This window comes from Triticum dicoccoides, chromosome 1A (assembly GCF_002162155.2).
Source record: "Triticum dicoccoides isolate Atlit2015 ecotype Zavitan chromosome 1A, WEW_v2.0, whole genome shotgun sequence".
Lineage (NCBI taxonomy): Eukaryota > Viridiplantae > Streptophyta > Magnoliopsida > Poales > Poaceae > Triticum > Triticum dicoccoides.
Genome location: NC_041380.1, coordinates 563011771 through 563023972, shown reverse-complemented (window position 1 = coordinate 563023972; position 12202 = coordinate 563011771). Strand labels below are relative to the sequence as shown.

Sequence of the window (12202 nt, the reverse complement as noted above, 5' to 3'; positions counted from 1 at the left end):
ACTGTTCAAAATCTATGATGACCTATTTATCTTCCAGGTTCCAACCTCCTAGCTAAGGAGTGAAATAGTACGAGTGAACATATTATGTAAGAGGATCTACAACTGGAAGTATCAAAATCCGGTCCCGAAATGTTTGCGGGTGTGCCTGCGGATAGTGACCGGACATCACACAAAAATCACCCACCGCAACCATGTTCCTCAAACATGAAATCTCAAATCCATACTAACCATGCAGTTAAAAGAACCTACATACTACGTACATATGTGGACTACTCATCATTGGAGATGTCCACTATCTCCATCCCTAGCTCCGGGTAGATGGGCGCATGTGGCAGCTCTGGCTCGTTTTCATCCAAACTAGAGGCGAAGAGCTCGTCAATCTCCGCCCTCTACAGCCGGATGAAGCGCCGGTTGGACTCCACATATGCCTCATCTTGGATGGATTCGAGGATGGTGGTTTGTTCCACTATCTCCACCGCCTGGGCGACCTCGAACTCCGCCAGGGAGTCCTCCATGCCAAAGCCTGCAGTAGGCTGCTCCTCCTCCAGCTCCGCCATGTCGTCTGCTCCAGATCCTCCTCCTCCTCCGGCTCAAGCAAATCCGGAGGCAGCCCGGCACTGACATGAGCGGCGCGCTTGGCCTTGATCTCCTCCTCGATCTACAACCGGCGTTCCGGCGTCAACATTGCATAGGTGGTGATCCTCTGCGGGCCATGGTTACGGGGTGGTGGGAGGGAGAGCGAAGCTGGCAAACAGCCTAGGGTTCTGTTGCCGCCGTCCGGCTTATAGACGGGCTTGCTCCCTTGGGCGGCACGCCAGAGCGGCGACACATGGCGCCATGAATGCATCCGCGCCAAGAACCAGAGGAGGCGCGCGTTGGACCACCGATCTATGCGTGTGACCGCGGGGGCCCTAGCGGTCAGTCCAACGTGGCGGGCATTCCTGGGGCGTCTGGGATCTCCCCATATCCGCCCCCATATATGGGGATATGGGGTTTACGGGGTTGCCGGTCAGTCCGGGCATTTGGGCCGGGTATGCGGACCTCGGTTGCGTGCGTTTTTTCTAACTAGGCAGCCCGTCCAGGCGTTTGGGACTAGTATGGGGTCCGGTGTAGATGCTCTAACAACGGTAAGATCTAAAAAAATAGTTGATAAAAAATATTTGGTCCCACCATCTTCGCTAGCATAAACAGAAATAAAATGACAGATAGCGCGACATAAACAGAAATAGTTTAAATCCCATTCCACTGTGGCAAGTGACACGGCTTGCAGTCTACGTACATAAAAGCACATTGATACGCTGTCATTTCATTCGCAGTTTCAGACTTTCAACAGTAAGCAACTTATGTATGAACTGTACTGTCTAATATACACTCATAGCTGAACTAGAGGAGGAGCAGATCACAAGGTGACGACGCTTCAAACTCTCCAGCCTCGGGCGATAGTCCGGCCAGGCGGCAAGTAAAATTGAGAAGAAGAAGTAGAAGACCCTGCGGGTGTGGCTAGCTAGAGGCGGTGGGCAGTGACGAGGCCGTCATCGAAGTTCTGGGAGTAGCTCTTGAGGTCGTACCCGAAACTCAGGGCACGGCGCTTCGGCCTCAGCATGGTGCGCCTCACTCTCCAGAAGAGCTGCCTCACGGGCGCCGGTGCCTGACGCCACGACCCTGACCCGCCATGGCTCTTCCCCTCCATCATCTTCTGGCTGCCGATGCTCCTCGTCATGCGCAATGAACCTCCTAGAAACGCCATTGGTCGACCTTGATGAGATGACAAGGAAGGGATCGAGCTCACGGTTGATTAAACACTGCTCTGTTGCTCATCTTTCTTGATTAGGTAGCTTATGGTTGCACACAGAGACCAGCTTTTCTACTCTCGGGTGTACCTACACCCGAGTTTGGAAAAAAAAAACATGATCAAACAATGTCAAAAAAATCTGAAATTTGGGGACATGAAACTTCATCAAATGTTCCAGCTTTCTGCGAAAAATTCACAAAAAAATAACATCAGAGGAGCTCTCGGCAAAAAAAAACAAATTCAATGCTCTATGCTTGTGCACTGTTTGAGCATTGATTTTGTTTTTTTTGTAAGAGCTCCTCGGATGTTGTTTTTAGCTGAAATTTTGCGAAAAGTTCAAACACTTGATGAAGCTTGTTGTCTCGAAATTTCAGAATTTTTGGACCTTGTTTTATCACATTTTTCAAAGTTTTGCAAACTCGGGTGTACCTACACCCGAGAGTAGCCACAACTTTCCCTTGCACAAATGTGGCTCCTCAGCAGCCGTTTTATAAGCTTGCCGAATGGACGGGGCCCCGATGCCGGCAGTAACGACAGCTGGGCTCGCCAGCACCCACGCACTCGACTCATATCTGACGAGAAAATGAACTTTACACAACGATTAGCCCATGGCAAAATCTTATTTCGGACATCTTTTCCAGTCGGCACCCTACACTAGCTACATCTACAGTCAAAGACCGACGCAGCATCATAAAAAGGCAAGGTACGGCATCCAAGGAGGCGCGAGAGGGTCGGTTGGAGGCCTCGTGTCGTGTCGACACAGGCAGTTGCATGGTACCACAAACAAGTAATTTCGCTTGAGGCATCCATCGACAAGTGTTGGTGCTTGCCATGTCATGGCCAGTGCTTTTTAGTTCTAAATAGTGTTGTATCAAACGGTCCCAAGAGAAGAAGCACTGGATCGTGTGCTCATGCTCAGGTTCGGATATCCCCAGACTTTAATTTGGCCGTCCACATTAACGGAAAGATTGGCATGTAGGCAGATACTCTTTATGTGTTGATAAAGGCATGTTGAAACCATGTGCTCTTGGTTACTGACTACTCATATATCCGATCATGAAGATATTGTTCTTTGGGACAAATCTTCATCGGAAAAGAAACAAAGGCGGGGAGAAGATGAAAGTCGATGGCTACATCATGGCACTTTACGTGCACGACGGTCATTGCCCATATATCCATTATCCATTGTTCAGTTAACCTGAGCTAGCATCAGTAAGCACTTTCTACTTTGGTACAGACCTAGCACTTTCAACTTTTGTACAGACCTAGCAATCGACATAGAAAACGGAAATTCTAACGGCACCAGTACCTACTGACACATTTGTTGCCCTTCGTCTCTGCATAAACTTGTTGTGCTGACTTGCAGTATAAAGGTATCAAATATTTTCGGCAGGAATACATTGCAATACACTCCAATAGGATTCCATTATAGTAGTTTTTCATCTGGTAAGGTAGAGAAGGATGGAGTGCTGCATGCACACAGATTCTCTCTCTCCGCCCATTGAAAAATTAGCTTTTCATTTTTTTTGTGAGATACTAATTCATTGATATCTTTTGAATAAAAGTTATTCTAAAATACTATTTCATATTTGGATTCCGGGCGACAAGATCGTTACAACAAGAACAAATTGGAATATATTATAAGTGTTTAAAAAAATTAATGAAACGTATTTCACTCCTTTGTTAAAATTAGATTTCATTCATTAATTAAATACAATGATTTCATTCGAATATTCATAACGCTGATTACATTTAATAAACATTGATTTCACCCATTTTAAAAAATGTTCCATTTAATTCAACAAAAGTAATTTCTCTCATTTTCAAAAAGCCCGATTTCACTAGTATAAAAATACATATTCCATTCATTTCGAAACACCAATTTAACTCACTTCAAAAGACTTATTTCACTCAATTCAAAAAAAATAATTCCACTGATTATCTGAGAGACCAATTTCACTTTCTTTAAACAGAATATTTCACTGATTACAAGGAAAATAAGATTTCACCACACTAGTTTATCAATCATTGATTTCACGTAAATCAAAGTACTGATTTCAATCAACTCAAAAATAATTTGACTTACTTCAAAGAACCCATCTCACTAGTTTTAAATAACATATTTCAATCATTTGAAAGAAAATAGACTTCTCTAGTTTATGAATCATTGTTTTTAGTTAATTCAAAGTACTGATTTCAATCAACTCAAAAATAATTTCACTTATTTTCAAAGAACTGATTCACTTATTTCACACAATTAAAAGAAAGATCCCAATGTACAATCTACAATCCTGAACTCCTCTTTAATATTAGAGATACATGTTCTAGCTTTTGTGATGTTGGTCCCATGGTTCGTATAGAAAATGAAATGTTTTAGTTGATTTTTCCCAAGGTTTTTGTGGTGAGATGCCTCTTATATTTCTTAGACAAGCTAGATATCATCATGTCGTGTTGGTGTGCATCTTTTAGTTCATCTTCCTCGCCATTGGGTAAGTGGATCTCCCGGGAGAGAGAGGGTCGATGGAGGCCTCGTGTCGTGTCGATACAGCAGATCCATACTCAAAAGTAATTTCACTTGAGGCATCCATCGACAAGTATTGGTGCTTGCCATGTCATGATGAGTGCTTTTTACTTCGAAAATAATGTTGTATCAAACGGTCCCAAGAGAAGAAGCATTGGATCATGTGCTGGTGCTCAGGTTCGGATATCCCCTGACTTTAATTTGGCCATCCACATTACCGGAAAAATTGGCACGTAGGAAATACTATTTATGTGTAAATAAAGATATTTTGGGACCACGTGGTCTTGGTTAGTGACGATCCATATATCCAATCATGAAGATGTAGTTCCTTGGAACAAATCTTCACCGGAAAAGAAACAAAGGGAGGAGGAGAAGGAAGACGGTTGATGCATCATGACTCTTTATGCGCACCACGGTCATGGCCCATCTATCCATTGTCCATTGTTCAATTAAGCTGAGCTAGCAGTAGTAAGAACTTTCTACTTTTGTATAGACCTACCACTTTCAACTTTTGCACAGACCTAGCAATGGGCATAGAAAGCGGAAATCCACCCGTGCCTACCGGCACATTAGTTGCCCTTCATCTCGTCTTGAAGATTGTTGTGCTAACTTCCGGTTTAAAGATAGCAAATATTTTGCTGAAGGAATACATTGCAATACACTGTGAAAGGGTCCATGATAGTAGCTTTTCGTCTGGTAAAATTAGAGAAGGACGGATGGTTGCATGCACACATATTCTCTCTCTTCACCATCGAAAAACTAGCACTTCATTATTCTTGTAAAATACTAAGTCATTGATATCTTCTGAATAAAAATATTACTTTAAAATTGTTTTATATATTTGAATTCCCGACGACGAGATCTTAAGACAAGATCAAATTTTAATACATTTAAATGATTTAAAAATTAGTGAAACATATTTCACTCCTTCCTTAAAAATAGATTCCACTCATTAATTAAAAACAGAGAGTGTGGAAATATTAAAAATACTAATTTCATTTCAAAAACATTGAGTTCACTCATTTCAAATGAATTATTCATTTAATTAAAAAAATAGTTATACTCATTTTCAAAAAGAGTGAGTTCACTAGTTTAAAACTACATATTTTTCACTCAATAAAAAGGTTTCACTCATTCCAAAAGGCTTATTTCACTCATTTCAAAAAATAATAAACTCGTTAACAGATAGACCGATTTCACTCGTTTTAATTCACTCATTTCAGGAAAAAAAAGATTTCACTAGTTTATGAATCATTGATTTCACTTAATTCAATGTACTGATTACACTCAACTAAAAAAACATTTCAGTTATTTGAAAGAACCGACTTCACTTATTCCACACAATTAAGAGTAAGACACCAATGTACAATGCATGATCGCCAACACCCCTTTGATACTAGAGATACCTGTTCTAGCTTTGGAATGTTGGTCCCATGGTCCATATAGAAATGAAAGGTTTTAGCTAAAAATTTTCCCCAAGGTTTTTGTGATGAGATGTCTATAATATTGCTTATACAAGCTAGATATCATCATGTTGTGTTGTTGTATCATGCAGTGTTGGTGTGCATCTTTGAGTTCGTCTTCATTGCCATTGGGTAAGTGGCTCTCCTATGATTGCTCCTGTTTGGCCTGGTTACAGTGGACGACTTCTTGCCTTCAGGTGGTTTTCTGCTCACCTCTAGTAAAACTGCCCGTGGAAAAAATGGAGGCCAAGTGGAAAGTTAGAGGGGCCAGAAGTGATGACAACCCACTATGGTGGCAATGTTGCCGTTTGAGAACTATTCGAACCCTTTATGGTCTATATGCAGAAATATAGTCTGGTGTGTATTTTCACGTGATGTTTTGGTAAATCTAAATGGAGTGATATGAGAGAGTAATGGTGGTGCGTTAGTGTTTTGGTAGTTAGTCAGGGCCGTCACATGAGTTCTATGTTCTGTATGTAGCTTTTAGTTAGGCATCTATTTATCCTAGACGTCATTGGCATGTAAAAATAGTTTTTGTTCAGCTTGGCAACCAACGAGGACTGAGACTGCTTGTATGCGTGAAGGATGCTTGTATGTGCGAAAGGTTGTTGTTTCGGACGTTGAGTATATTGAGCAACTCAAATCAAGATAATAATTACATGTGCATGCCCCTCTTAACAATCAAGCAAATAACTTTTAGAATATGTCAGACTTCCTTTTGAAGGACAATAGTACATCTTAGTTCAATCAGATTTCCAAGCTATTTGCTAAATCTCTTGGTGCAATGAGGCGAGCATAACTTTGACGTTGTAATTCATGGCGCAGCAACACACTGATGCTTCTAGTAAGGATGGATGTCGGCCTAAATGATCAATTATCTACCAAATGGGAGTTTCGAGGGCCTGAACATTCTGGTCACGTTGAATACATATATAATGTTTCTTAATAGAGGGAAAACTTTTAATCTCACTGCTGATCTACATACAAAATAATTAACTTTTATAAGGGAGGGTTCCAAATCTTGCCTCCTGAAAATTAACATCGCAAATCCACTTCAGTCCCAATATGTGTGCATATCAAACAGCTTAGCTACACACCAACACTACATTGGTTTCATCTCAAGAATCAAATGACGGCGACAACGTGAGAAGCACCAGTGCTGAGAGTGTATTCTAGGGCGGCATAAACATAAATTGCTGAAATTCCATTCCATTGTGTCAAGTGACGGCTTGCAGACTACATAGAAGCACATAGATACACTGTCATTTCGTTGGCAGTTTCAGGCTTTCAACACTAAGCAACTAGTGTACGAACAGTACTTTCTAATACTAGTACACTGGGTATTTTCCAACTCAACTTTTTTTACTAATACACTGGTAGCTGAGCTAGAGGAACAAATCACCAGCCTCGAGCCGTGCTCCAGCCGGGCGGCAAGTAGAATTGAAAAGAAGAAGAAGAAGAAGAAGAAGAAGAAGAAGAAGAAGAAGACACTGCGGGTGTTGCTAGAGGCGGTGGGCAGGGACGAGGCCATCGTCGAAGTTCTGGGAGTAGCTCTTGAGATCGTACCCAAAACTCACGGCATGGCGCTTCGGCCGCAGCACGGCGCGCCTCATCCTCCAGAAGAGCTGGCCTCACGGGCGCCGGCGCCTGCGGCCACGACCGCAACCCGCCGTGGCTCATCCCCTGCATCATCTTCCCGCTGCCAATGCTTCTCGTCCCGCGCAATGATCCTCCCAGAAACGCCATCGGTCGTTGGTGAGTGATTAAACACGGCTCTGGTGCGCTCTTCTTTCTTGATTTGGTTGCTCCTGATCTGAGATGGATGGTTTGCACAATGGGGCTCCTCAGCAGCCGTTTTATAAGCTCGCAGATTGGACGGGGCTCCAACGCCGACGGCGACGGCGGCCAGGCCCGCCACCACCCATGCGCACTCATGGCTAGCTGACGAGAAAAGTCCACTTTACACAATGATCAGCCCATGGCAAAATCACATTTCGGACATCTTTTCCCGTTGTGACCCTACACTACACACGTGGTGATGGAATCTCTCTCCCATAGAAGGCAAAGGTGCAGTATCCTAGGAGCGAGAGGGTCGGTGGAAGCCTCGTGCCGTGTCGACACAGATGCATACTCAAAAATAATTTCGCTTGAGCCATCCATAGACAACCGTTGGTGCTTGCCATACCCATAACACGACCAGTGTTTTTTATAGTTCTAAATAGTGTTGTATCAAAAGGTCACAAGGAAGAAGCACTGGATCGCATGCTGGTCTCAGGTTCGGGTATCTCCCGATTTTAATTTGGCCGTTCACATTACCGGAAAGATTGGCACGTAGGAAAATACTCTTTATGTGTTAATAAAGATACGATGGAACCATGTGGTCTTGGTTAGTGACAATCCATTATCCACAGTAAGCACTTTCCACTTTTGTATAGACGTACCACTTTTAACTTTTGTACAGACCTAGCAATCGACGTAAAAAACAGAAATTCTAACAGCACTGGTACCTACCGGCACATCTGTTGCCCTTCGTCTCCGCGTCAAGATTGTTGTGCTGAGTTGCAGTATAAAGGTACCAAATTTTTTGCTGCAGAAATACATTGCAATACACTCCGATAGAAGTCCATGATAGTAGTTTTTCGTCTGGTAAAGGTAGAGAAAGACGGAGTGCTGCATGCACATACTCTCTCTCTCTCTCTCTCTCTCTCTCTCTCTCTCTCTCTCTCTCTCTCTCCACCCATAGAGAAACTAGCTTTTCATTTTTCTTGTGAAATACTAATTCATTGATATCTTTTGAATAAAAAATTATTCAAAAATCTTTTTAAATATTGGAATTCCGGGCGACGAGATCGTTAAAACAAGATCAGATTTGAATATATTTTAGATGATTTAAAAATTTCATGAAACATATTTCACTCCTTTCTTAAAAAATAGATTTCATTCATTAATTAAAAACACTGATTTCATTTCAATATTCAGAACACTGATTTCATGTCAGAAACATTGATTTCACCCACTTCAACAGAATTGTTCCATTTAATTCAACAAGAATAATTTCACTCATTTTCAGAAAGACCGATTTCACTAGTATAAAAATACATATATCATTCATTTTAAAACACCGATTTCACTTTTTTAAGACAACATATTTTACTCATTTCAAAGACAAAGGATTTCACTACACTAGTTTATGAATCATTGATTTCACTTAATTCAAAGTAATTATTTCACTCAACTCAAAAAATAATTTCACTTATTTCAAAGAACCGATTTCACTATTTTTAAACAACATATTTCACTCATTTCAAGGGAAGAGATTTCACAAGTTTATAATCATTGATTTTGGTTAATTCAAAGTACTGATTTCAATCAACTCAAAAAATGATTTCACTTATTTCAAAGAACCAATTTCACTTCATATAATTAAAAGAAAGATACCAATGTACGGTCTACGTTCCTCAACTCCTCTTTACTAGTAGAGATACCTGTTCTAGGTTTGATAATGTTGGTCCCATGGTTCCTACAGGAAATTGATGGTTTTAGTAGTCATTCCCAAGGTTTTTGTGATGAGACGTCTCTGATATTGCTTATACAAGCTAGATATCATCATGTCGTGTTGGTGTGCATCTCTAAGTTCATGTTCATCGCCGTTGGGTAAGTGGCTCTCCTGCGACTGCTCCTGTTTGGCTTGGTTGGACTGGATGAGCTTCTTGCCTTCAGGTGGTTTTCTGCATACTTCTACTAAAACCGCCCGAGGAAAAAATGGAGGCCAACTGAAAGTTGGAGGGGCAAGTGATGACAACCCGATGTGGTGGCAATGTTGTCGTTTGAGAACTATTCGACCCTATATGGTCTTGAAGGAAATATGCCCTAGAGGCAATAATAAAGTTATTATTTATTTCTTTATATCATGATAAATGTTTATTGTTCATGCTAGAGTTGTATTAACCGGAAACATAATACATGTGTGAATACATAGACAAACATAGTGTCACTAGTATGCCTCTACTTGACTAGCTCGTTGATCAAAGATGGTTGAGTTTCCTAGCCATAGACATGAGTTGTCATTTGATTAACGGGATCACATCATTAGGAGAATGATGTGATTGACATGACCCATTCCCTTAGCTTAGCACTTGATCGTTCAGTTTACTGCTATTGCTTTCTTCATGACTTATACATGTTCCTATGACTATGAGATTATGCAACTCCCGATTACCGGAAGAACACTTTGTGTGCTAGCAAACATCACAACGTAACTGGGTGATTATAAAGGTGCTCTACATGTGTCTCCAATGGTGTTCGTTGAGTTGGCATAGATCGAGAATAGGATTTGTCACTCCGATTGTCGGAGAGGTATCTCTGGGCCCTCTCGGTAATGCACATCACTATAAAGCCTTGCAAGCAATGTGACTAATGAGTTAGTTACGGGATGATGCATTGCGGAACGAGTAAAGAGACTTGCCGGTAACGAGATTGAACTAGGTATTGAGATACCGACGATCGAATCTCGGGCAAGTAACATACCGATGACAAAGGAAACAACGTATGTTGTTATGCGGTTTGACCGATAAAGATCTTCGTAGAATATGTAGGAACCAATATGAGCATCTAGGTTCCGCTATTGGTTATTGACCAGAGATATGTCTCGGTCATGTCTACATAGTTCTCGAACCCGTAGGGTTCGCACGCTTAAAGTTCTATGACGATCGGTATTATGAGTTTTTATGTTTTTATGTACCGAAGGTAGTTTGGAGTCCCGGATATGATCATGGACATGACAAGGAGTCTCGAAATGGTTGAGATGTAAAGATCGATATATTGGACGACTATGTTCAGACACTGGAAGTGTTTCGGGAGGTTTTGGACATATACTGGAGTACCGGGGGTTACCGGAACCCCCGGGGAGTATATTGGGCCTAATGGGCCCTAATGGGAGAAGAGGAGGGGCGGCCAGGGCCGCCGCGCGCCCCCTCCCCCTCTAGTACGAATTAGACAAGGAGGGGGGCGGTGCCCCCCTTTCCTTCTCTCCTTCTCTCCCTTCCTTCTCCTCTCCTACTCCTACTTGGAAGGGGGGAGTCCTACTCCCGATGGGAGTAGGACTCCTCATGGGGCGCGCCATAGGAGGCCGGCCCCCTCCCCCTCCTCCACTCCTTTATATACAGGGAGGGGGGCACCCCTTGGAGACACAACAATTCATCATTGATCTCTTAGTCATGTGCAGTGCCCTCCTCCACCATAATCCACCTCGGTCATATTTTAGCGGTGCTTAGGCGAAGTCCTGCGTCGGTAGTTTCATCAACACCGTCACCAAACCGTCGTGTTGACGAAGCTCTTTCCGGAAGCTCTACTGGATCGTGAGTTCGCGGGACGTCACCGAGCTGAACGTGTGCTGAACGCGGAGGTGTCGTACGTTCGGTACTGAAGATCGGTCGATCGTGAAGACGTACAACTACATCAACCGCGTTGTCATAACGCTTCCGCTTATGGTCTACGAGGGTACATAGACGACACTCTCCCCTCTCGTTGTTATGCATCACCATGATCTTGCATGTGCGTAGGAAATTTTTTGAAATTACTACGTTCCCCAACAGGTCTATATGCAGAAATATGGTGAGGTGCATATTTTCGGGTGATGTTTTGGTAATTCCAAATGGAATGACATGAGAGAGCAGCGGTGATGAGTTAGTGCTTCGGTAGTTAGTCAGGACGTCCCATCAGTTCTATGCTTTGTCTGTAGCTTTAATTGGGTATCTTGGTCTATTTATCTTGGTTGTCATTGGCCTGTCGAAATAGTTTAGTTCAGCTTGGGAACCAACGAGGACCCAATCTGCTTGTGTGCATGAAGTACGGTTGTATGTGCTAAAGGTTGTTCTTTCAACATTAAATCAAGATAACAGTTGCATATGTATGCCCCTCTTAACAATCAAGCAAATAACATGTAGAATATGCCAGATTTTCTTTCGAAGAATAATATATCTTGGTTTAATCAGAGTTTCCAAGCTATTTGCTAAATCTCATGGTGCAATAAGGCGAGCATAACTTTGACGTTGTAATTCAATGGTGCAGCAACACACGCTGATGCTTCTTGTAAGGATGGATCTCGGCCTAAATGACCAATTATCTACCATATGGAGCTTCGAGGGGCCTGAACATTCTGGTTGCTCTCCGGCGGGCACCATGACAGCAGTGGTGGCTATACCTCTTGGTCGTGTGGGCGGCAAGAACACAGCTGCGGGTGGCTTAGGCGAGCCCTTTGTCTTGGGTGGTGCGGCGCCCCGATCAGGAGCTGGGGACCTGGACTCGTCGTGCCTCTCTTCAAGATCTCATGGTGGCATGAGGGAGTTTCCGAGCGCATGTTGATGCGTCTAGTAAGGATGGATCTCAGCGTAAACGATCAATTATCTACCAAATGGGTGTTTCGAG

The 12202-nt window shown here is 42.7% G+C and overlaps 1 protein-coding gene and 1 pseudogene across 1 annotated transcript; both read right to left on the bottom strand.

Moving 5' to 3' along the window:
* Positions 1 to 1269: 1269 nt before the first annotated feature.
* LOC119332541 lies at positions 1270 to 2238 on the bottom strand. The gene has a single exon (XM_037605750.1). It carries the CDS (start codon positions 1745 to 1747, stop codon positions 1505 to 1507), a length of 243 nt encoding a protein of 80 aa, XP_037461647.1. The 5' UTR covers positions 1748 to 2238; the 3' UTR covers positions 1270 to 1504.
* A 4561-nt stretch (positions 2239 to 6799) lies between these two features.
* LOC119332457 lies at positions 6800 to 7589 on the bottom strand (annotated as a pseudogene).
* Between the last annotated feature and the right edge of the window lie 4613 nt (positions 7590 to 12202).